This window comes from Ranitomeya variabilis, chromosome 3 (assembly GCF_051348905.1).
Source record: "Ranitomeya variabilis isolate aRanVar5 chromosome 3, aRanVar5.hap1, whole genome shotgun sequence".
NCBI lineage: Eukaryota > Metazoa > Chordata > Amphibia > Anura > Dendrobatidae > Ranitomeya > Ranitomeya variabilis.
This window is the reverse complement of record NC_135234.1, coordinates 101221739-101244953: the sequence shown is the minus strand read 5'-3', so window position 1 is coordinate 101244953 and position 23215 is coordinate 101221739. Positions and strand designations below refer to the sequence as shown.

Here is a 23215-nt window from a genome sequence, read left to right as displayed (position 1 = left end):
CTGCTGCCCGTGTACCCCTGTAACTAATAATAAAGTGCCTACAGCCAGCCCAATTTAATTATGTTAGGCCTTCGAAGCCTGTCTGCGGTCCCTCCTTCCACTAGGCCTCCACTGACCAGACCACTGCTGCCCGTGTACCTCTGTAACTAATAATAAAGTGCCTACAGCCAGCTCAATTTAATTATGTTAGGCCTTCGAAGCCTGTCTGCGGTCCCTCCTTCCACTAGGCCTCCACTGACCAGACCACTGATGCCCGTGTACCCCTGTAACTAATAATAAAGTGCCTACAGCCAGCCCAATTTAATTATGTTAGGCCTTCGAAGCCTGTCTGCGGTCCCTCCTTCCACTAGGCCTCCACTGACCAGACCACTGCTGCCCGTGTACCCCTGTAACTAATAATAAAGTGCCTACAGCCAGCCCAATTTAATTATGTTAGGCCTTCGAAGCCTGTCTGCGGTCCCTCCTTCCACTAGGCCTCCACTGACCAGACCACTGCTGCCCGTGTACCCCTGGAACCAATTATAAAGTGCATAGAGCCTATTTTTAAATTTAATTTAATATTAATAAAGCCAGGATGAACTACGATATACCACGCTATGAGCTACCCAGTTGACAATTCTTTTGCGAGAAAAGCCATCCCACCCCTCCACCTGCATGTTAAAGACCGCATTGTCCTTGCATTCTGTCAATTTGTCAGTCCAAAGGTATACCTGACAACAGACACATGGACCTGTAGGCCTGGCCACGGAAGGTTACGTGTCCTTTGTGGCTCAATGGGTTAATGTATTGGATGCATGGTCCACACAGGGGACAGCCTGCAAAGTCTGTCTGCAGTCCCTAATTCAAGTTGGCCTCAACTGAATAAAGCTGAGCTTCTACCTTCTGGCTCAGATTAACTGCTGTTTTTAAAAAAATTGGCTTTTCCGTCCTTCTAAAGGTGTCTGCCCCTGCCTGGTGTTGTCCTCAACTGAATAAAGCTGAGCTTCAACCTTCAGTTCCAAACATACAACAAAAAACTGGTACAATACAAAAAGTGGCCTCCAGCTACAAAAACTTTCTCCTACAAGTAGTTAACTGACAGTTTTTTTTCCAGTGAAAACACAGATATGGCATCCAACGAGTGTTGTCCTGTCTCGTCTTCTTTATATTATTGCCAAGAAGCTGCAACTGAATAAAGCTGTGCTTCAACCTTCTGTTCCAAATTACCATTTTTAAAAATGCAATTGGCTGTTCCGGCCTACTAAAGGGGTCTGCCCCTGCCTGGTGTTGTCCTCAACTGAATAAAGCTGAGCTTCAACCTTCAGTTCCAAATTACCATTTTTAAAAATGCAATTGGCTGTTCCGGCCTACTAAAGGTGTCTGTCTGCCCCTGCCTGGTGTTGTCCTCAACTGAATAAAGCTGAGCTTCAACCTTCAGTTCCAAACATACAACCAAAAACTGGTACAATACAAAAAGTGGCCTCCAGCTACAAAAACTTTCTCCTACAAGTAGTTAAATGACAGTTTTTTTTCCAGTGAAAACACAGATATGGCATCCAACGAGTGTTGTCCTGTCTCGTCTTCTTTATATTATTGCCAAGAAGCTGCAACTGAATAAAGCTGTGCTTCAACCTTCAGTTCCAAATTACCATTTTTAAAAATGCAATTGGCTGTTCCGGCCTACTAAAGGTGCCTGTCTGCCCCTGCCTGGTGTTGTCCTCAACTGAATAAAGCTGAGCTTCAACCTTCAGTTCCAAATTACCATTTTTAAAAATGCAATTGGCTGTTCCGGCCTACTAAAGGTGTCTGTCTGCCCCTGCCTGGTGTTGTCCTCAACTGAATAAAGCTGAGCTTCAACCTTCAGTTCCAAATTACCATTTTTAAAAATGCAATTGGCTGTTCCGGCCTACTAAAGGTGTCTGTCTGCCCCTGCCTGGTGTTGTCCTCAACTGAATAAAGCTGAGCTTCAACCTTCAGTTCCAAATTACCATTTTTAAAAATGCAATTGGCTGTTCCGGCCTACTAAAGGTGTCTGTCTGCCCCTGCCTGGTGTTGTCCTCAACTGAATAAAGCTGAGCTTCAACCTTCAGTTCCAAATTACCATTTTTAAAAATGCAATTGGCTGTTCCGGCCTACTAAAGGTCAATGTCTGCCCCTGCCTGGTGTTGTCCTCAACTGAATAAAGCTGAGCTTCTACCTTCTGTTCCAAATTACCATTTTTAAAAATGCCATTGGCTGTTCCGGCCTACTAAAGGTGTCTGTCTGCCCCTGCCTGGTGTTGTCCTCAACTGAATAAAGCTGAGCTTCAACCTTCAGTTCCAAATTACCATTTTTAAAAATGCAATTGGCTGTTCCGGCCTACTAAAGGTGTCTGTCTGCCCCTGCCTGGTGTTGTCCTCAACTGAATAAAGCTGAGCTTCAACCTTCAGTTCCAAATTACCATTTTTAAAAATGCAATTGGCTGTTCCGGCCTACTAAAGGTGTCTGTCTGCCCCTGCCTGGTGTTGTCCTCAACTGAATAAAGCTGAGCTTCAACCTTCAGTTCCAAATTACCATTTTTAAATATGCAATTGGCTGTTCCGGCCTACTAAAGGTGTCTGTCTGCCCCTGCCTGGTGTTGTCCTCAACTGAATAAAGCTGAGCTTCAACCTTCAGTTCCAAATTACCATTTTTAAAAATGCAATTGGCTGTTCCGGCCTACTAAAGGTGTCTGTCTGCCCCTGCCTGGTGTTGTCCTCAACTGAATAAAGCTGAGCTTCAACCTTCAGTTCCAAATTACCATTTTTAAAAATGCAATTGGCTGTTCCGGCCTACTAAAGGTGTCTGTCTGCCCCTGCCTGGTGTTGTCCTCAACTGAATAAAGCTGAGCTTCAACCTTCAGTTCCAAATTACCATTTTTAAAAATGCAATTGGCTGTTCCGGCCCACTAAAGGGGTCTGCCCCTGCCTGGTGTTGTCCTCAACTGAATAAAGCTGAGCTTCTACCTTCTGCCTCTTACTAACTGCTGTTTTTTAAAAAAATTGGCTGTTCCGGCCTACTAAAGGTGTCTGTCTGCCCCTGCCTGGTGTTGTCCTCAACTGAACAAAGCTGAGCTTCCACATTCTGGCTTTCGCCCTATACTATCAGATATTAAACTGCATTTGGCCTACTAGTGTGGTTAGGCCCTTGAAACAGTGTCTGCTGCTCTTGGGTTTGCTACTCCACTGAACAAAGCAATGCCGCCTGTTTAGTCCTGTTACCAATTTTGAACTGCATTTAGCCTACTTTATTCTTTGGCCCTATATCTGTTTCCTCCTCATCCTGCCCATTGCCCAGCCACTGCTAGATGAGTCTGCTGGTACATTGACCTAGACCACTACATTCCCCTTATACTCTACACAGCCAGAATCTGACCCTGCTGAAAGTAAGGTTCCCCTTCCCGCATGTTATACCACCTTACACAGGGACAGAGAGGAAGGTGCAGATGAAAGTGCAGGTTCCTTCATCAGGTGGGGGGGCATACTCGTTGGCGACGTCACTGGCACAGGGCCCCTCAGAGTACGCAAAAGTGTCGCTGCTGGTGGGAGGCGCCCCCGCCATGCAAACACACCGCTGTACTTTGAGCGGCCCTGTGCCAGTGCCAATGCGAACGAGTGGGCCCCCCCCCCTGCTTGCTCAGGATCACAGCACTTGCAACGTTGAAATACTTACCTTTCCCTGCAACACCGCCGTGACGTAGTCCGCATTTCCTGGGCCCACGAAAAACTTGAGCCAGCCCTACTCCCCCCACAACTTTTGCCAAATGACCCCCAATTCCCTATGCCCAACTATTATTATAAAGTTAATTAAGATTGACAAGCTTCAGAAACAAGAATGGATGTTTTTGGCATTAAAATGGGCACTGTAGGTGTTTTCCTGGCCTCCACTCACTGCCGACTATGCTTCCCCATTGACTTGCATTGGGTTTCGTGTTTCGGTCGATCCCCGACTTTTAGCGATAATCGGCCGACTGCACTCGACTCTGGACAAAATCGGGTTTCACAAAACCCGACTCGATCTTAAAAAAATGAAAGTCGCTCAACTCTATCCATGACTAGAGATGAGCGAACTCGTGGACGTTCGGGTTCGCCTGGTTCGACAAACATACAGTAAAAAGTTCAGTTTGGGTCTGAACTTGACCTCAAACTTGACTCCGGACCCGAACCTAATAGAAGTCAAGGGGGACACGAATTTCAATGCTTTATAATGGCTGTAAGATGGTCTTAGTCAGGGCTAGGGGGCTGCAAAAGGAAGCTAAATGGAAGTAAGAGCAGGACAATTGCCCTGCAAACAAATGATAATAGGGAAATTACTTAAAGGGGTTCTGCTACCATAGCAATCATGGTAAAATAGGAAGTAAATAAATAACATAAAACTTTTATCAGTGCCCTCAAAAAGACTGAGGCTAAGTACTTCCAGTTGAGTTCAAAATTTCACCCCCAGAACATGGAGCAGAGTACCCCCTTAGAAGCAGCTAAAAAAATTCCACCACAGAGCATGGGGCACAGTACCCTTACATTAGTACCTCTCCAATGCTGTTGCCTTATGGTACAGGGGGCCCAAAGTGTTTCCTTTGAAAAAATTATTGTTCAAAGCAGGCAACAACGCATGAATTCTTCAGCTAGGGACAATGGAATTGCACTTTGTTACTAGTTTTTGCTTGCTTGAACTGGGGCCATGATTAAGAGGAGACCCGGTGGAACAATAACCAGGCAATGGCCCTCAGCCTTATCCGAGCACGCTCGTTCATCATTGTCTAGTCATCCATAGGTATGGACAAGTCCTGTGGGATCCACGCCTGGTTCATTTCAAGGAATGTTAGCTTTCCCACATTGGATGTGGACAGGCGGATGCGCCTGTCTGTGATGACACCAACTGCAATGCTAAACACACATTCTGAGAATACAATTGCAGCAGGGCAGGCTAGCATTTAAAAGGCAAAAAGGGCAAGCTTAGGCCATGTGTCCAATTTGGAGACTCAAAAGTTAAATGGGGCAGACCCATCTGTTAGTATGTGGAGACGTGTGGACATGTATGTACTCTTCCATCATGTTGCTGTAATGCTGCCTCCTGCTAATACCAACCGCATCAGATGGTGGAGCCAGAAGTTGTGGTGTGCTCATAAAGTTTTTCCACATTTCGGCTATGTTAACCCTGACTTCCTCCATGATACTGACAGTGCCCCAGCTGCGTTGGCGACTTCCTCCTTCGCCTCTGCCTTGTTGTTCCACTGAGCCCCTTCTGCCAGATAGGAAATTAATTAGTAGTTTTTCTACCAGTGTTTGCTTGTATTCAAGCTTTTTGCGATCCCACTTCAGTGAAGGAAGTAATTATGCCACCCAGTAATCTGCACTGGTAACAATGCGGTCAACTCGGCGGTCATTACGCAGACACTGCAGCATGTATTGGCTCATGTGTGCCAGGCTGCCAGAGACAACAACAAGCTGTCCTCGGTGGGAGTATATTGTCTGGGTACTCTGTAATCCTCCAACCACGCTCCAGTGATGCCCGTGAGCTGAACTGAATGCCACCTTTCTGTTAACACATTTGTTCCTCCTCTCTCACCTCCTCATTATCATTATTCTCCCAAACTGGCTGTATGTTGAGTACCTGGCCGATGTTGGGACAGTAGCCCAACCTTCGAGCCATGTGTGAATGACAGGCCTAATAACGGTGCGAATTGGTTCTGCCCTTCCTGCTGCTCCTCTTCCTCCTGTGCTACCAACTCATTCATTATAGTTTGAATTGTTTTTCCAGCAGGAATTTAATTGGTGTAGTAACGCTGATGATGGCGTCATCAGCGATGGCCATATTGGTGGAATTTTCAGAGCAGCAAAATACGACATACATGTCCCTCATGGAGGCCCAGTCATTGGTGGTGAAATGGTGTTGTTTCTCAGTGCATGCTGCTTTTGAAACTTCACCATTGCCTACTGGTTAAATCACAGTCTCTCCAGCATATGCAAGGTAGAGTTCCACCTTGTTGGTACGTGAGGGTGAGAACTCTAAAAGTGTACACACACTGCCCGCAAATTAAGCAGCAGCACCGATATGTGAGGGTAGTTTTGCAGGAAGCTCTGACTACCAAGTATAGCATATGCACCAGGTAAGGGATGTGCGTCAAACCAACTAGGCCCAGAGGTGCGAGGAGATTTCACCCATTATCGCACACCACCAGGCTGGGCTTGAGGTTCACCGGCACCAACAACCACTCATCTGTCCGTTGTTTGACCAAGTCCACAGCTCTTGCATTTTGTGGGATTTGCCCCCCAAACAGAGTAGTTTAAGTGCAGCCTTCTGTCGTTTCCACCTCATTGTGCTTGTTGGTGGTACAAGTCTTCATGTGACTAAGTAAGCAGTAGAGGAAGAAGAGTAGGAGGAGGAGGCTACGCAGGTAAAAAAGGTCCAGCAATACTAGGTGGTGATGGGACATGAACTAGAATGCCTTCGCCCTCTGCCACGGCCACCACAACATTTACATAGTGGGCATTTAGAGAGATGTAACGTGCTTACTTGTCCACCTATTGATGGTTATGTGGACCTTGTCACTAATGACCTTGTGCAGTGCACACTTGATTTGGTCCTCAACAAGCTTGTACAGAGATAGCTTGCCTGGAAAAGTAGCGGCAGCTGGGAGCAACATTCTGTGAAACAGCCACCGACTGTCTGTCTCAATAGCTGGAATTGAAGCATTTCAAAGGCCAGTAATTTGGAAATGCTGTTATCCAGGACCATTGCTCATGCACGGCTAGGGTGGTATCTTCTATTGCTCTTGAGGATTTGGGGGATGGAAAGCTGAACACTTCCATTGGATGGTGTGGAGATGATTGGTGACACTGCTGGTGGTGGTGATGCAGGTCACATCCTCTCTTTGTGGGGAGGCAGGTGGCCCTGTTGATCTTGAGCAGAAGGAAAAGGCCACAGCAGAAGAGAGAGCAGGAGAGTACACACAGCATCTTAAAGGACAGTATTCACACAGTCACGGGGGTGTAAGAAGATAGACCGGACCGGGGGTACCTCTCTCGCACTAGTTCCAGAAATGTCGGGTCTCTCACCATTGTTGCCAGGGGGAAAGCTTTCCAACATGGACCGACCTTTGCACTTGACAGCAGGGGGCGTGATGATGATAAAAGGCGCTGCATGCGGGAAAGAGAGGGCAGACTTGGCGGGAAGACAGAGCGCGCAGCAGGGGAAAGTTGGTGCTCCGTCCTCTGAGCATCGTGTTAGCGCAGGCCACTGTAGATTCCCTGTATCCAGTTACACTGACTGTGGATAAACTTCTGCCGGGTGCCCGTTGTCCCCCGTGACCGCAAGTTACTGACGCTCCGGGCAGGCGGTTACTGTGCGCGTGACTCCTAAGCTAGATCGGGTAACTCAACCAGAACTGTTGTGAATTCCGTTCTTGAACTCCCTCCTGTGGTCATGAATGATACTTCGGCGAGTTCTGTCCGTGGACTCCCTCTGGTGGCTGTGAGTGGAACTGCTGGTTCTGAGGTTGCTTCCTCAGCTGCCCTCGTTTTCGGCTGGGTTGGTTTCTCTATTTAACTCCACTCAGATCGTTAATTCATGCCAGCTGTCAATGTATTAGCACTGGTTCAGATCTCTCTCGGATCTTTCTGATGACCTGTCTACTCCAGCAGAAGCTAAGTCCCTGCTAGTTCATTTGTTGTTCATTGTGTACTGAATATATTTCTTAGTACTTGCTAAGTTCTCGTCCAGCTTGCTAACATGATATTGCCTTGCTAGCTGGAAGCTCTGGGTTGCAGAGTGGCACCTCCGCACCGTGAGTCGGTGCGGGGGTCTTTTTGCACACTCTGCGTGGCTTTTTGTAGTTTTTTGTGCTGACCACATAGATCCCTTTCCTATCCTCAGTCTATCTAGTAAGTCTGGCCTCCTTTGCTTAAACCTGTTTCATCCCTGTGTTTGTGACTTTCCTCTTAACTCACAGTTAATATATGTGGGGGGCTGCCTTTACCTTTGGGGAATTTTCTCTGAGGCAAGGTAAGGCTTTTTTTCCTATCTTTAGGGGTAGTTAGCTCTTAGGCTGTGAAGAGGCGTCTAGGGAGAGTTAGGTACGCTCCACAGCTATTTCTAGTGTGTGTGTTATAGGATTAGGATTTGCGGTCAGCAGAGTTCCCACTTCCCAGAGCTCGTCCTGTCTTCTAGTTAAACCATCAGGTCATTCCAGGTGCACCTAACCACCAGGTCCATAACACAGAACTGTGTCATTTCTCATCTGCATACTACTGCCGAGCTAAGTTACGCTCTGGTGGTGTTACAGACTGTGCTGCACCCCATATGACGAACCGTGGATCCAGGACTTTGGTACAACGAGGACTCATCACCATCGCCGAGAACTGGACCTCCAGCTTATACGGGATAAAACCAGAGTCATCATGCGCCAGTTGCGTAGGTGCCACCATTGGAACTTAAGGCTCTCCATCCTCACCTGTGAAGTGACTCTGAGATGGGGACAGTAGCAGGGAGGGAGGCATCATTTTGTGATGTGTCCAAGCTTTCTATGTTTTATCATATTTACCTCATGTTGAACTACTTGATAAAAACAGCCACCCCCACCCCAACCAAACATTGCAGGGGTTGGCTGCCTAGTAGAAAAAATGCACATTGATATAACTCACATAGGACGCCAGACTCTCTGATAAGTGTGGTGCACAGTGTCTGGTATGCAACCTATTAAGGACGCCGTTGGTTGGCTGTTTTTATCAAGTAGTTTGCACCTGTGCCACCCCTAGCCTTTATCAGTGGAGGCCTGCTGCATCCTGCTAAGTGTGCATTTGTGTTGTGAATTAGACTTTTTGGCTCCCTCTTGTGGTTTCTAGTGATATGACTCTGGGATTTTCTTCCCTCAGTTTGCACCCAGCTGGGTCGTTAGTTCTGGGGTGTTGCTATATAAACCTCCTGGATCCTTAGTCCATCGCCTGGCATCGTTGTAATCAGACACATTCTGTTTGCTCCTATCTGCTGGTCCTGGTTCGTGCAAAATTAAGCTAAGTCCTGCTTCTTTGTTTTTTGGGTTATTTGCTTGCTCTCATTTTTGTCCAGCTTGTACTAAATGTGATTCCTGACCTTGCTGGAAGCTCTAGGGGGCTGGTGTTCTCCCCCCGGGCCGTTAGATGGTTCGGGGGTTCTTGAATTTCCAGTGTGGATATTTTTGATAGGGTTTTTGCTGACCATATAAGTTATCTTTCTATATTCTGCTATTAGCTAGTGGGCCTCTCTTTGCTAAATACCTAGCTCATTCTTATGTTTGTCTTTTCCTCTTACCTCACCGTTATTATTTGTTGGGGGCTTGTATCCAACTTTTGGGGTCTATTCTCTGGAGGCAAGAAAGGTCTTTCTTTTCCCTTCTAGGGTTAGTTAGTTCTCCGGCTGGCGCGAGACGTCTAGAATCAACGTAGGCACGTTCCCCGGCTGCTGGTATTTGTGGTGCTAGGATTAGATATATGGTCAGCCCAGTTACCACTGCCCTATGAGCTGGTTTTCTGTGTTTGCAGACTTAGCAATTATTCCTGAGACCCTCTGCCATTGGGGTCATAACAGTATGCCAGGCCAACATTGAATGTTTAATGCATTGCAGAAGTGGGATAATAAGAAAGGAATTCTGAGTTTTGTTTTTTTTTCTTTCCTCTCTTCCTCCCCTTTACCTTTGAGTGGCTTGTGCTTGCTGCAGACATGAATGTCCAGACCTTGATTACAAGTGTAAACCAGCTGGCAGCTCGTGTGCAGGGCATACAAGATTTTGTTACCAGTAGTCCTATGTCTGAACCTAAAATACCTATTCCGGAATTATTTTCTGGAGACCGATTTAGGTTTAGGAATTTCATGAATAATTGTAAATTGTTTCTTTCTCTGAGACCCCGTTCATCTGGAGATTCAGCTCAGCAAGTTAAAATTGTTATTTCTTTTTTACGGGGCGACCCTCAGGATTGGGCTTTCTCCCTAGCGCCAGGAGATCCGGCATTGGCAAATATTGATGCGTTTTTTCTGGCGCTCGGATTGCTTTACGAGGAACCCAATCTTGAAATTCAGGCAGAAAAAGCCTTGCTGGCTATTTCTCAGGCCAGGATGAAGCTGAAGTGTATTGCCAAAAATTTCGGAAATGGTCCGTGCTTACTCAGTGGAATGAGTGTGCTCTGGCCGCAAATTTCAGAAATGGCCTTTGAGGCCATTAAGAATGTGATGGTGGGTTTCCCCATTCCTACAAATCTGCATGATTCTATGGCGCTGGCTATTCAAATAGACCGGCGTTTGCGGAAGCGCAAAACCGCTAATCCTCTGGAGGTGTTGTCTGAACAAACACCTGATTTAATGCAATGTGATAGAATTCAGACTAGAAATGAGCGGAAAAATCATAGACGTCAGAATGGGTTGTGTTTTTACTGTGGTGATTCTACACATGTTATATCAGCATGCTCTAGACGTCTAACAAGGGTTGTTAGTCCTGTCGCCATTGGTAATTTGCAACCTAAATTTATTTTGTCTGTGACTTTGATTTGCTCTTTGTCTTCTTACCCTGTTATGGCGTTTGTGGATTCAGGTGCTGCCCTGAGTCTTATGGATCTGTCATTTGCCAAGCGCTGTGGTTTTGTTCTTGAACCGTTGGTAAATCCTATTCCTCTTAGAGGTATTGATGCTACACCATTGGCGGAAAATAAACCGCAGTTTTGGACGCAGGTGACCATGTGCATGACTCCTGAACATCGGGAGGTGATTCGTTTTCTTGTTCTGCATAAAATGCATGATTTGGTCGTTTTGGGTCTGCCATGGTTACAGACCCACAATCCAGTCTTGGATTGGAAGGCAATGTCTGTGTCAAGTTGGGGCTGTCAGGGAATTCATGCTGATTCCCCGCCGGTGTCTATTGCTTCCTCTACTCCTTCGGAAGTTCCTGAGTATTTGTCTGATTATCAGGATGTATTCAGCGAGTCCAGATCCAGTGCTCTGCCTCCTCATAGGGACTGTGACTGCGCCATAGATTTGATTCCAGGTAGTAAATTTCCCAAGGGAAGATTATTTAATCTGTCTGTACCTGAGCATGCCGCAATGCGTTCGTATATCAAGGAGTCTCTGGAGAAGGGGCATATCCATCCTTCCTCTTCCCCTCTTGGTGCGGGATTCTTTTTTGTGGCCAAGAAGGACGGATCTTTGAGACCTTGTATTGACTATCGGCTTCTGAATAAAATCACTGTTAAATTTCAGTATCCTTTGCCTCTGTTGTCGGACTTGTTTGCCCAGATTAAAGGTGCCAAGTGGTTCACCAAGATAGATCTTCGTGGTGCGTACAACCTTGTGCGCATTAAGCAAGGAGATGAATGGAAGACTGCATTTAATACGCCCGAAGGTCATTTTGAGTACTTGGTGATGCCTTTTGGGCTCTCTAATGCTCCCTCAGTGTTTCAGTCCTTTATGCATGATATTTTCCGGAAGTATCTGGATAAATTTATGATTGTTTATCTGGATGATATTCTGGTTTTCTCTGAAGATTGGGACTCACATGTGGAGCAGGTCAGGATGGTGTTTCAGGTTTTGCGTGAGAATGCTTTGTTTGTTAAAGGCTCAAAGTGTCTCTTTGGAGTACAAAAGGTTCCCTTTTTGGGGTTTATTTTTTCCCCTTCTGCTGTGGAGATGGACCCAGTCAAGGTCCGAGCTATTCATGAGTGGACTCAACCCACGTCAGTTAAGAGTCTTCAGAAGTTCTTGGGTTTTGCTAACTTCTACCGTCGTTTTATCGCTAATTTTTCTAGCGTTGTTAAACCTTTGACGGATATGACCAAGAAAGGTTCTGATGTTGCTAACTGGGCTCCTGCAGCCGTGGAGGCGTTCCAAGAGTTGAAGCGCCGGTTTACTTCGGCGCCTGTTTTGTGCCAGCCTGATGTCTCACTTCCCTTTCAGGTCGAAGTGGATGCTTCTGAGATTGGGGCAGGGGCCGTTTTGTCACAGAGAGGCCCTGGTTGCTCGGTAATGAGACCATGTGCTTTCTTCTCTAGGAAGTTTTCGCCTGCTGAGCGGAATTATGATGTTGGCAATCGGGAGTTACTGGCCATGAAGTGGGCATTTGAGGAGTGGCGTCATTGGCTCGAGGGTGCTAAGCATCGTGTGGTGGTCTTGACTGATCACAAAAATTTGATGTATCTCGAGTCTGCTAAACGCCTGAATCCTAGACAGGCCCGCTGGTCATTGTTTTTCTCCCGTTTTGACTTTGTGGTCTCGTATTTACCAGGTTCAAAGAATGTGAAGGCTGATGCTCTTTCAAGGAGCTTTGTGCCTGACTCTCCTGGAGTCGCAGAACCTGTTGGTATTCTTAAAGAGGGAGTTATTTTGTCAGCCATTTCTCCTGATTTGCGACGCGTGTTGCAGAGATTTCAGGCTGGTAGACCTGACTCTTGTCCACCTGACAGACTGTTTGTTCCTGATAAGTGGACCAGCAGAGTCATTTCCGAGGTTCATTCCTCGGTGTTGGCAGGTCATCCGGGAATTTTTGGCACCAGAGATCTGGTGGCTAGGTCCTTTTGGTGGCCTTCCTTGTCACGGGATGTGCGGTCATTTGTGCAGTCCTGTGGGACTTGTGCTCGAGCTAAGCCTTGCTGTTCTCGTGCCAGCGGGTTGCTCTTGCCCTTGCCTGTCCCGAAGAGGCCTTGGACACACATTTCCATGGATTTCATTTCTGATCTCCCGGTGTCTCAGGGTATGTCTGTCATCTGGGTGGTATGTGATCGCTTCTCGAAAATGGTCCATTTGGTGCCTTTGCCTAAGCTGCCTTCCTCTTCCGATCTGGTTCCTGTGTTCCTTCAGAATGTGGTTCGTTTACACGGCATTCCTGAGAATATTGTGTCTGACAGAGGATCCCAGTTTGTTTCCAGGTTCTGGTGATCCTTTTGTGCTAGGATGGGCATTGATTTGTTGTTCTCGTCTGCCTTTCATCCTCAGACTAATGGACAAACGGAGCAAACTAATCAGACTCTGGAGGCTTATTTGAGGTGTTTTGTTTCAGCAGATCAGGATGATTGGGTGACCTTCTTGCCGTTGGCTGAGTTTGCCCTTAATAATCGGGCTAGTTCCGCTACTTTCTTTGGTTTCGCCATTTTTCTGCAACTCTGGTTTCCATCCTCGTTTTTCCTCGGGACATGTGGAGCCTTCTGACTGTCCTGGGGTAGATTCTGTGGTGGATAGGTTGCAGCAGATCTGGAATCATGTGGTGGACAACTTAAAATTGTCACAGGAGAAGGCTCAGCGTTTTGCCAACCGCCGCCGCGGTGTGGGTCCCCGACTTCGTGTTGGGGATTTGGTGTGGCTGTCTTCTCGATTTGTTCCTATGAAGGTCTCCTCTCCTAAATTTAAGCCTCGCTTCATCGGTCCTTACAAGATATTGGAAATCCTTAATCCAGTGTCCTTTCGCTTGGATCTTCCGGTTTCGTTTGCCATTCACAACGTGTTCCATAGGTCTTTATTGCGACGCTACATTGTGCCTGTGGTTCCTTCTGCTGAGCCGCCTGCTCCGGTGTTGGTTGAGGGCGAGTTGGAGTACGTGGTTGAGAAGATCTTGGATTCTCGTCTCTCCAGACGGAGGCTTCAGTATTTGGTCAAGTGGAAGGGCTATGGTCAGGAGGATAATTCCTGGGTGGTTGCCTCTGATGTGCATGCGGCCGATTTAGTTCGTGCCTTTCACGCTGCTCATCCTGATCGCCCTGGTGGTCTTGGTGAGGGTTCGGTGACCCCTCCTTAAGGGGGGGGTACTGTTGTGAATTAGACTTTTTGGCTCCCTCTTGTGGTTTCTAGTGATATGACTCTGGGATTTTCTTCCCTCAGTTTGCACCCAGCTGGGTCGTTAGTTCAGGGGTGTTGCTATATAAACCTCCTGGATCCTTAGTCCTGGCATCGTTGTAATCAGACACATTCTGTTTGCTCCTATCTGCTGGTCCTGGTTCATGCAAAATTAAGCTAAGTCCTGCTTCTTTGTTTTTTGGGTTATTTGCTTGCTCTCATTTTTGTCCAGCTTGTACTAAATTTGATTCCTGACCTTGCTGGAAGCTCTAGGGGGCTGGTGTTCTCCCCCCGGGCCGTTAGACGGTTCGGGGGTTCTTGAATTTCCAGTGTTGATGTTTTTGATAGGGTTTTTGCTGACCATATAAGTTATCTTTCTATATTCTGCTATTAGCTAGTGGGCCTCTCTTTGCTAAATACCTAGCTCATTCTTATGTTTGTCTTTTCCTCTTACCTCACCGTTATTATTTGTTGGGGGCTTGTATCCAACTTTTGGGGTCTATTCTCTGGAGGCAAGAAAGGTCTTTCTTTTCCCTCCGGCTGGCGCGAGACGTCTAGAATCAACGTAGGCACGTTCCCCGGCTGCTGGTATTTGTGGTGCTAGGATTAGATGTATGGTCAGCCCAGTTACCACTGCCCTATGAGCTGGTTTTCTGTGTTTGCAGACTTAGCAATTATTCCTGAGACCCTCTGCCATTGGGGTCATAACACATTTGTCATCAGACAGGGTTTTGGGAAGGCCGTATCTCATGGTATGTATTTCTGAGTTTTTTCTATGTAAGTTGTTTTTTGATATTAGTGGTAGGACCCACAATAATATGAGGACCCTTGACGTTGGGTTAAGGGCTTACTTTATTTTGGCCAAAATGTTAAACCAATACCTCATATAGTGTATGTATTTATCATATGCATACATTTCTTTTGCACTATATAATATCCTTTTTTGCAGGATGTGGCCAGGCCTCTTTATGTTGGTTAGGTTTTTCTGGGGCGCCTGTCTCTGTGTGCTGCATATTATAGTGCTGGGCAGCCCGCCTGTTAATACAAAAACGTCATTAATAGGTTGCATACCAGACACTGTGCACCACACTTATCAGTGTGACTGGCGTCCTATGTGAGTTATATCAATGTGCATTTTTTCTACTAGGCAGCCAACCCCTGCAATGTTTGGTTGGGGTGGGGGTGGCTGTTTTTATCAAGTAGTTTGCACCTGTGCCGCCCCTAGCCTTTATCAGTGGAGGCCTGCTGCATCCTGCTAAGTGTGCATTTGTCATCAGACAGGGTTTTGGGAAGGCCGTATCTCATGGTATGTATTTTTTCTGAGTTTTTTCTATGTAAGCTGTTTATGCACACTTGTGCAGAATCGTCTTGGGTTTAGTCAGAGCTGGAAATCCCTACCTAGTGTGACAGGTGATTCAATACTCATGGTGGGAATAAGAAGATGAGGTGAGAACCGGACGAGTGACAATGTGGAGCAGAGGGGCTGGAGAGGTGAGCAGTAGGGTTGAGCGACCTTTAGTTTTTTAGGGTCGAGTCGGGTTTTGTGAAACCCGACTGTCTTAAAAGTCGAGTCGAGTGAAATCGGCCGACCACCGTGAAAAGTCAGGTTTCGGCCGAAACACGAAACCCAATGAAGGAAAATTTTATTTATTTTTTTATTCTCTCTCTCTCTCTCTCTCTCTCTCTCCCCCTCCGTCCCAGCACAGAAAATTTTGTATTGCACATTCCAAATCCCTACTGCGCACAAGCGATAACATGACGAAAGGCGTTCACTCCCCTAAGACCTATGTCATCACTCTGCCCACGCTCATTCATTGGCTGAAAAAATGGCGCTAAACGCGTCATACGAAACGCGACTTTGGCGCCAAGATCGCGTACCGCATGGCCGACCCCGCACAGGGATCGGGTCGGGTTTCATGAGACGCTGACTTTGCCAAAAGTCGGCGACTTATGAAAATGAACGACCCGTTTCGCTCAACTTTAGTGAGCAGTAAGGTCAGCATAAGTATTTTTTTCACAACTTCATTTACTATACTCTGAGTTCTCAAGAAACTCCAGAGCACAATATGAAACATTTAATTTGCAAGAGACAGGGAAATTCGAATTTTGTGTGACCTGCTCATCTCTATTTATCATCAATATGCAGGATCCAAGGTCCTTTGTGAATCTATTGAAAAAGCTAAAAATAACAGCAAAAGATATATATATAATATTTGCATTGCATTACTTGTTGTCCATTAGCCAGCAGGATTAGTTTTTCAGCTCGAGCCTTGGTTTTTCCATATGAAAGTAAGGGTTCACCAGGGTAAAAGGTGTCTTCTGTTACTCTTAAAATAAAACATGGATGCATGGGTTATGAAAATAAAACATTTTAGCTATTGATGCTATCATTCATATTTTCTGAAAAAAAGCCAAAAGAGCAAAAATTATGACAAACACTTCAATGTATCCAAGTGATTCTGAGATTGTTTTTTGTGACATATTGTACTTCATGATAGTGATAAAATTTGTTCGATATGACTTGCATTTATTTGTGAAAATATCGCAATTATGAAAAAAAATCACAATTATGAAAATAAAAAAAATCACAATTTTCAATCTTTATATCCTTAAACCATTTAGTCATGCTGTCCAAAATAATTAATAAATAACATTTCCCATATGTCTACTTTACATCTGCATCATTTTTCAAACGTCATTTTATTTTTTTTTAGAGTGTTAAGCTGCCATCACACTAGCAGTATTTAATCATCATTTTACATCAGTATTTATAAGCCAAAACCTGGAGTGGGTGATAAATGCAGAAGTTGTGCATATGTTTCTGTTATACTTTTCCTCTAATTGTTCCACTCCTGGTTTTGGCTTACAAATACTGATGTAAAATACTGACCGAATACTGCTAGTGTGATGGCAGCCTTAGAACATTTAAAAGTTTAGCAGCAATTTCTTATTTTTTAACATTAACTTTTAGGATTGTTACTTCCTATAGGTGGCACTAGAGTTCTATTCCTTTTCCTCTCTGAAGAGACAATTTTCACTTTTTCAAGAAATGTACAAAACCTGTTTCGTTAGAGTCCTATTCAGATTTCAATGGGCCTATATATTGGAAACTCCCCAAAAGTGATACCATTTTAAAAACTGCAACTCTCAAATACTTCAAAACTGTTGTCAGAAAATGTTTCAACCCTTCGTGTGTTACACAGGAATTAATGCAAAATGGAATGAAAAAAAATAATAATTTAAATACTTAAGCCCCAATTTTTTCACTATTCCTAGAGGTAACACCAAACAGTGGACCCCACAGTTTGTTACCCCTTTATTTTGAGCACAGCAATCTTAAGGGCTCTGAGCCAAAGGAGTAATATTTGAATTTTGGAACACGAACTGAAATAGATTGCAGGCACCACGTCACATTTGCAGGGCCCCTACAGTGCCCAAACTGCAGAAACTCCCACAAGTGACCCCATTTTGGAAGCTAGAACACCCCAAAAGTATTTTACCCAGGGAACAGTGAGCATTTTGAATTCAAGGGTACTACACAGAATTTGATAATATTAGGGGATATTATGTCATATTGAATATCTCATAATTTAATCATAAATTTTTTTAACTTAAAAAAACTAAGCCTAACCCTAAGCTCAACTCTAACCCTAAGCCCAACCCTAACCCTAAGCTCAACACTAACCCTAACCACAACCCTAACCATAATGGCAAAGTATGAAAGAAATAAAAATGATAAAATAAAAAGAAATTGATCTAACTAAGGGGATGACACATGAGGGGATGACTTACTAATTATTGGGGTTTTGATCACTGTTACATAGTTAAAAAGACCCAGGTCCATCAAGTTCAACCTTTCTCCAACAATTGTACATTTTGTTGTCACTAATTTAGCTATAACCCACAATGTTATGTGTATCAAGGAAATCATCCAGCCCTTTTATAAAAGCTGTTATAGTGTCTGCCATTACTACCTCTTGTGGTCGGGCATTGCACAGTCTGACTGCTCTAACTGTAAAGAATCCTTTCCTATTTAGCTGACTGAATTGCCTTTCTTTCACCCAGGGGGCACCCACCCAATGAGTGCCCCCTGGTCCTTAGTATGGTCTTTGGAAAGAATAAGTCATATGCCAGTCCTTTGTACTGACCACACATATCTTTATACATATATGTCATCTCGAGGCGTCTTTTTCTAAGCTAAACAAACCCAACTTTTCAACATATGAGAGGCCTTCCATCCCTTGTAATAATCTAGTTGAACTGACTCTAACGTCTGAATATCCTTTTTAAAATATGGAGCCCAAAACTGGATCATGTATTCTAGATGTGGCCTCACCAGTGCTTTATAAAGGGATAACAATATTTTGGGATCATGGGATTTTATCTCACTTTTTATACATCCTAAAATCTTGTTTGCTTTTGCGGCTGCTGCTTGCCATTGAGTTCTGCTGATCAGCTTACTTGTAACCAGAATACCCAAGTCCTTTTCATGTTGTGTAGTCCCGAGTATACTGCCATTTAATGTACAGTATATGCAGCTATCGGATTACTCCGTCCTAGGTGCATTACTTTACATTTATCTACATTAAATCTCATTGGCCAAGTGTTTGCCCATTCAGACATCTTATCCATTTTGCAATATTGTAATATTAAGGTCAGATTTTAATATCCTACATAGTTTGGTGTCGTCAGAAAAGACTGACACTTTACTCTCAATCCCATCCACAAGGTCATTAATCTAAATGAGGTTAAAAGAATCGGTCCTAACACAGATCCCTGCGGTCCCCACTGCAGACTATATCCCATTCAGAGAACGTACCATTTATGATTACTCTTTGTTTCCTGTCATTTAGCCAATTCTTTACTCATCTGGATACAGTTTCCCCCAGTCCTTGCTTCTGTAGCTTAAGTATAAGACTTATGTGATACAATATCAAATGCCTTTGCAAAGTCCAGATAAATCACACTGTGACAGGGTCTATCACAGTAATCAAAAGAGAACCAATAATAAAAATTCCTGCAGATCTCGGTGGAAGCACTGTGCATGCGCCAGCCATTTTTCATCATGAAGAAAAGGCAGTGGGGAAGGGCATGATGCAGGAGGGCCAGTGGATGGCTGAGGTACCGAGGGGGACTTTGGGACATAATTTCTTTTTCCTCTGACATTATATCATATCAGAAGAGAAATTATTTTAATAGTGGATCACACTTTTTTTAATCTATGTGATTCAATGAATATCGTTGATCTCGTGATCAGGGACTGGAAAAGCGGACACTAGTAGCTGAAAGAGGGAGAGCTATAGATAGTTACATCCTCTATATAAACCCACCCTCCTCATAGTAAGACACCAGACTTGCTTAAAGTCTACACCGCTATACAAACATAGCTGCATAAGTTAAAGGTCCACCCCTCCCTAAGTCATGTCCCCCTCTGCTTAGTGCCCCAGTGGTTTCTATACAAGGTGGTATGCAAAAGAAACAGGATTCGTTTTTTGGAGGATAGAGTGCTTGTAGCACAGGCTTCTGCCATTAAATAAATGTTTAGGAACTCTGAGTCAGAATGCCAGTCAATGTTTTTGGGAAATTTTGCGTTTGGGTCCAGTGATTGTTTTTCAATCATTTGTTCAATCTTTCCTCTGTATTATCAGTGTTATTAAAAAATGACCGCCTAAGCCAGTAGTGTAGCCCCAGTCCCCAGAATCATAGTCTTTTATCAGTAACATAGCTACCGGGGGGGTGATGAGAGGGGCCCCACCTGAAATGACAGCTGATCTTAAGTGTATCAACATGCGCAGCACACCTGTGCAGTTAAACTTTGCATTAGAACAGGGAGACATCCCAGGTGCAACGTCATGATGCTGATTTTATCGCTTAGGGTCTCTGACATTTTGTGGCATCCTGTCGATATGATATCACCGTGTCCATCAGCCCCTACCTTGCCACTGTCTGGCAGTGGACTTGCTGAGGTTAGATGGGAATAGGTTTATTTTTATATTGTGTAAGTGCTATCATACAGTGTGGGGGCTACTATAGGTACCCTCATACAGAATTGGAGGCTAGTAAGGGGGCCCTCATACAGAGTAGAGTCTACTAAAGGTGTCCTCATACAGAGTGGGGGCTACTAAGGAGGCCATGATACAGTGTTGGAGCTATTAAAGGAGCATCATACAGAGTGAGGGCTACTAAAGGGGCCATCATTCATAGTGGAGGTACCTAAGGGGGCCATCATAAAATATAGGGGGCTACTAAGAGGACCACAATACAGTGTGGAGGTTACTGTACAGGCCATCATGCAGTGTGAAGGCTGTTGTGGGGGCCATCATACTGTGCAGGGACTACTAAGGGTGTCATTATACAGTGTGGGGGCAACTGTGGAGTCAATGATACAGTGTGGGAGCAACTGTGTGAGCCATGAAACTGTGTGGGCTACTGTGGAGACTAACATACTGTGTAAGCGCTACTAATGGGGCTATCATACAGTACAGTGTAGCTTAATAGTTGAAACCATCATACAGTGTGGGGGCTACTAGGGGGACATACAGTGTGGAGTTTGTTGAGGCCATCATACAGTGTGGAGACTACTGTGTGGCCCATCATACAGTGTGGTGGCGATCATACTGTGTAGGGACTACTAAGGGGTCATTATACAGCATGGTGCTACTGTGGAGGCCATTTTACAGTTTGGGGGCTACTATGTGAGCCATCATACAATATGTAGGCTACTGTGATAACCGTTATACTGTGGAAGGGCTACTAAGAGAGCCATCATAGTCTCATGTTTATTGTTGAGGCTATCATACAATGTGGGGGCTACTAGAGGAGCCATCATACAATAGGGGTTTATCCTGAAGGCTATCTTACAGTGGGGGGGCTAGTAGAGGGGCCATCATATAGTGTGGAAGTCATCATACACTGTTTGGGCTACTAAGTCTGCCATTATAAAGTGTGTAGGCTACTGTGAAGGCTATCAAACAGTGTGAATGCTACTGTGGAGCCATTCTACAGTGTGGGGGCTACTGTGGGGCCAACACATAATGTTGGGCTACTGCCTGGCACATAAAACAGTGTGGGGACTACTGTGGGGGCACAAAAAAAAAACTTCTTTTTATAGTTAATAACTATCTTTCAAGCCAGTAGCCAGAGGTCAAAAGGAAGATGTGATGAGGTTGACTCGCATTGTTTGACCATCTAATCAATTTGCATAGTCTTTATTCCTCTGCTTTGCAAATCAACAAGCCGGCTGGCCTGGAAAATGTGTAATAAACATATCAGCAAACAGCATTGTTCAATTATCCTGGATGACTAGAGAAACAGGGTAACAGCACAATATTACAACAAATTGTCATCTTACAAATCAATATTACAGGCTTATACAAGCAAAAGTCTTTGTTCTTGTGACCAACGAGAAAGAAACACATAAATTCAAAAGTCAACATATAGATAAGTCTATTTCTCTTGGCTTGCTGAAAATAGACATCTGGTTAATTAAGATAAAATGTTGTGTTGTCACATTGCAGTGCTCCCCCTTCTTAATTAGCCAGAAGTGATATGATTCCAATCATCCTTCTCCACTTTTTGGGGAGAGTCAACAGCATGTCTTTAAGCACAGGCACAAATGTAAGAGGTCTCACCTTCATGAGACCAAAACTTTACATCATGCAGTTTCATCAGAGCATATTCCATGTCTACCTTGCGAATAAACTCCACATGTAATTGATGAAAAACGACTTTTATCCATTGTGTCCACATATGCTGTCCTTCCTAAATCTCATTCAGTCTGTCGAAGCTGGCACAGCTCCTGTACTTGCCAATTCTTGTTGAGGTTAAACACCCACTCTGGTCCTCTTCCCAAGGCAGAGATGGTAGGGTTGGACATAGTGGCATCCGAAACCTGCTGTGCATGCTTCATCAATGGTCTGCTGTTTTTTTTGCATATCTCCCTGGTTGTAAAGCCCTGGACGGTGACTTAAAACAACAGTGCCTTGCATCTCCCCTGGTTTCACCTGGCTAAGTAGTATCCCACTGCTGCCATAATAATATGGAGACAAGGGGGTCAGTGGTTCCCCTGGTCTGCTATCTAGAACCGTATGGACCAAGGATCATTGCACCGAATGCTCGCCCTACCTTTACTGTGGGCATAATACTACTTAGGGTGAGGGTAAAGCAGTGTGGAAATACTTTATTGAACCACAAAAACAGCAAATAACATGAACAACAGCCCCAGCAAAATACCTAAGATGGTGCAAATTCTCACCCTTCTGTTGATTCGCTGGGATAAGAGCAGATGTTTCTTCAGAGTTTCCAGGGCCGACTAACCCGCCTGTGGTATGCACACAGAGAGGAGGTAACAACAAGCCTAGGAAAATGACAGTCCATTAAAGTACAAGGCCAGATGACCGGAGGGTCACAGCCTGGCTTCTCCGAACATCTCCATGGAGCCAACTGACCGGTGGGTCCCATTCCTGGCTTTCACAAATGTATCCATGGAGCTCAGGTGACTGATGAGTCTATATCCAGACTACCCCAAATCTATCCATAATTCAGAGGTGGTCAATGGAGCATATCTGTATTCTTCCAGCTGGCATCCTGTACAACGTAAAATCTCTGGCCCTCGTGATGGAACCACGATGTCTTGGCTGCTGTCTTGTAAAGAGTCTCTGATTCTTTGGATGTTTGGACATCTATATGACTTGGATGTATGGAGGAATATTCTTATAGAGGCTCATACCATCTTTTCATAGTTAACAACTGTCCTTTAAGCCAGCAGCCTTCTGTCAAGAGGAAGATGTGATGAGGTTGACTTGCATTGTTTGACCATCAATTTGCAAGTTTTTACTCCTCTGCTTTGCAAGTAAACAAGCTACTTGGCCTGGACAATGTGTAATCAACATATCAGCAAACATCATTGTTCAATTATCTTGCATCTCTAGTCATCCAGGATAATAGCACAATATGTTACAACAAATTGTCAAATTATAAGTCAATATTACAGGGTTATGCAAACAAAAGTCTGTGTTTTCTTGACCAGTCAGAAAGAAACCCATGAATTAAAAATTCAACATATAGATAACAGTCTATTCCTCCTCGCTTGCTAAAAATAGATATCTGATCAACTAAAATAAAAGACTGTCATCACATCTACCCCGAACCTTTTGCCTTGATCATAATATTACTGTTTTTTAAGTGTGCATTTTCAAGAACAATAGCCACAAAACAATAGCTTAGTGCCCTTTCCCAACTTGACCTGATCACAGATAATTCTTCTAAGTATTAGAGATGAAATACTTAAACATGGCATGATGTAACATTTAACAGTAGTGATAGAGAGAATGTTCTGTAGCGCCCCCACTGCCGCAGGGCCGAGGGGTACCCGGTACCGGGCCTCTGAGTCTCTGCTCTGGGGTTGTCACGGTGGCTAGGCCCGATCCGTGACCCT

At 44.7% G+C, this 23215-nt stretch overlaps 1 protein-coding gene across 2 annotated transcripts in view; it reads right to left on the bottom strand.

The window, feature by feature from the left end:
* LOC143815329 (3 beta-hydroxysteroid dehydrogenase type 7-like) overlaps positions 1 to 23215 on the bottom strand; it is a 116440-nt gene that overhangs the window by 26790 nt on the left and 66435 nt on the right. For both annotated transcript variants that reach the window (XM_077294431.1, XM_077294432.1), the window contains one exon: positions 16007 to 16106. In XM_077294431.1, coding sequence (XP_077150546.1) covers positions 16007 to 16106 — 100 coding nt within the window. The remainder of the gene's footprint in view (positions 1 to 16006; positions 16107 to 23215) is intronic.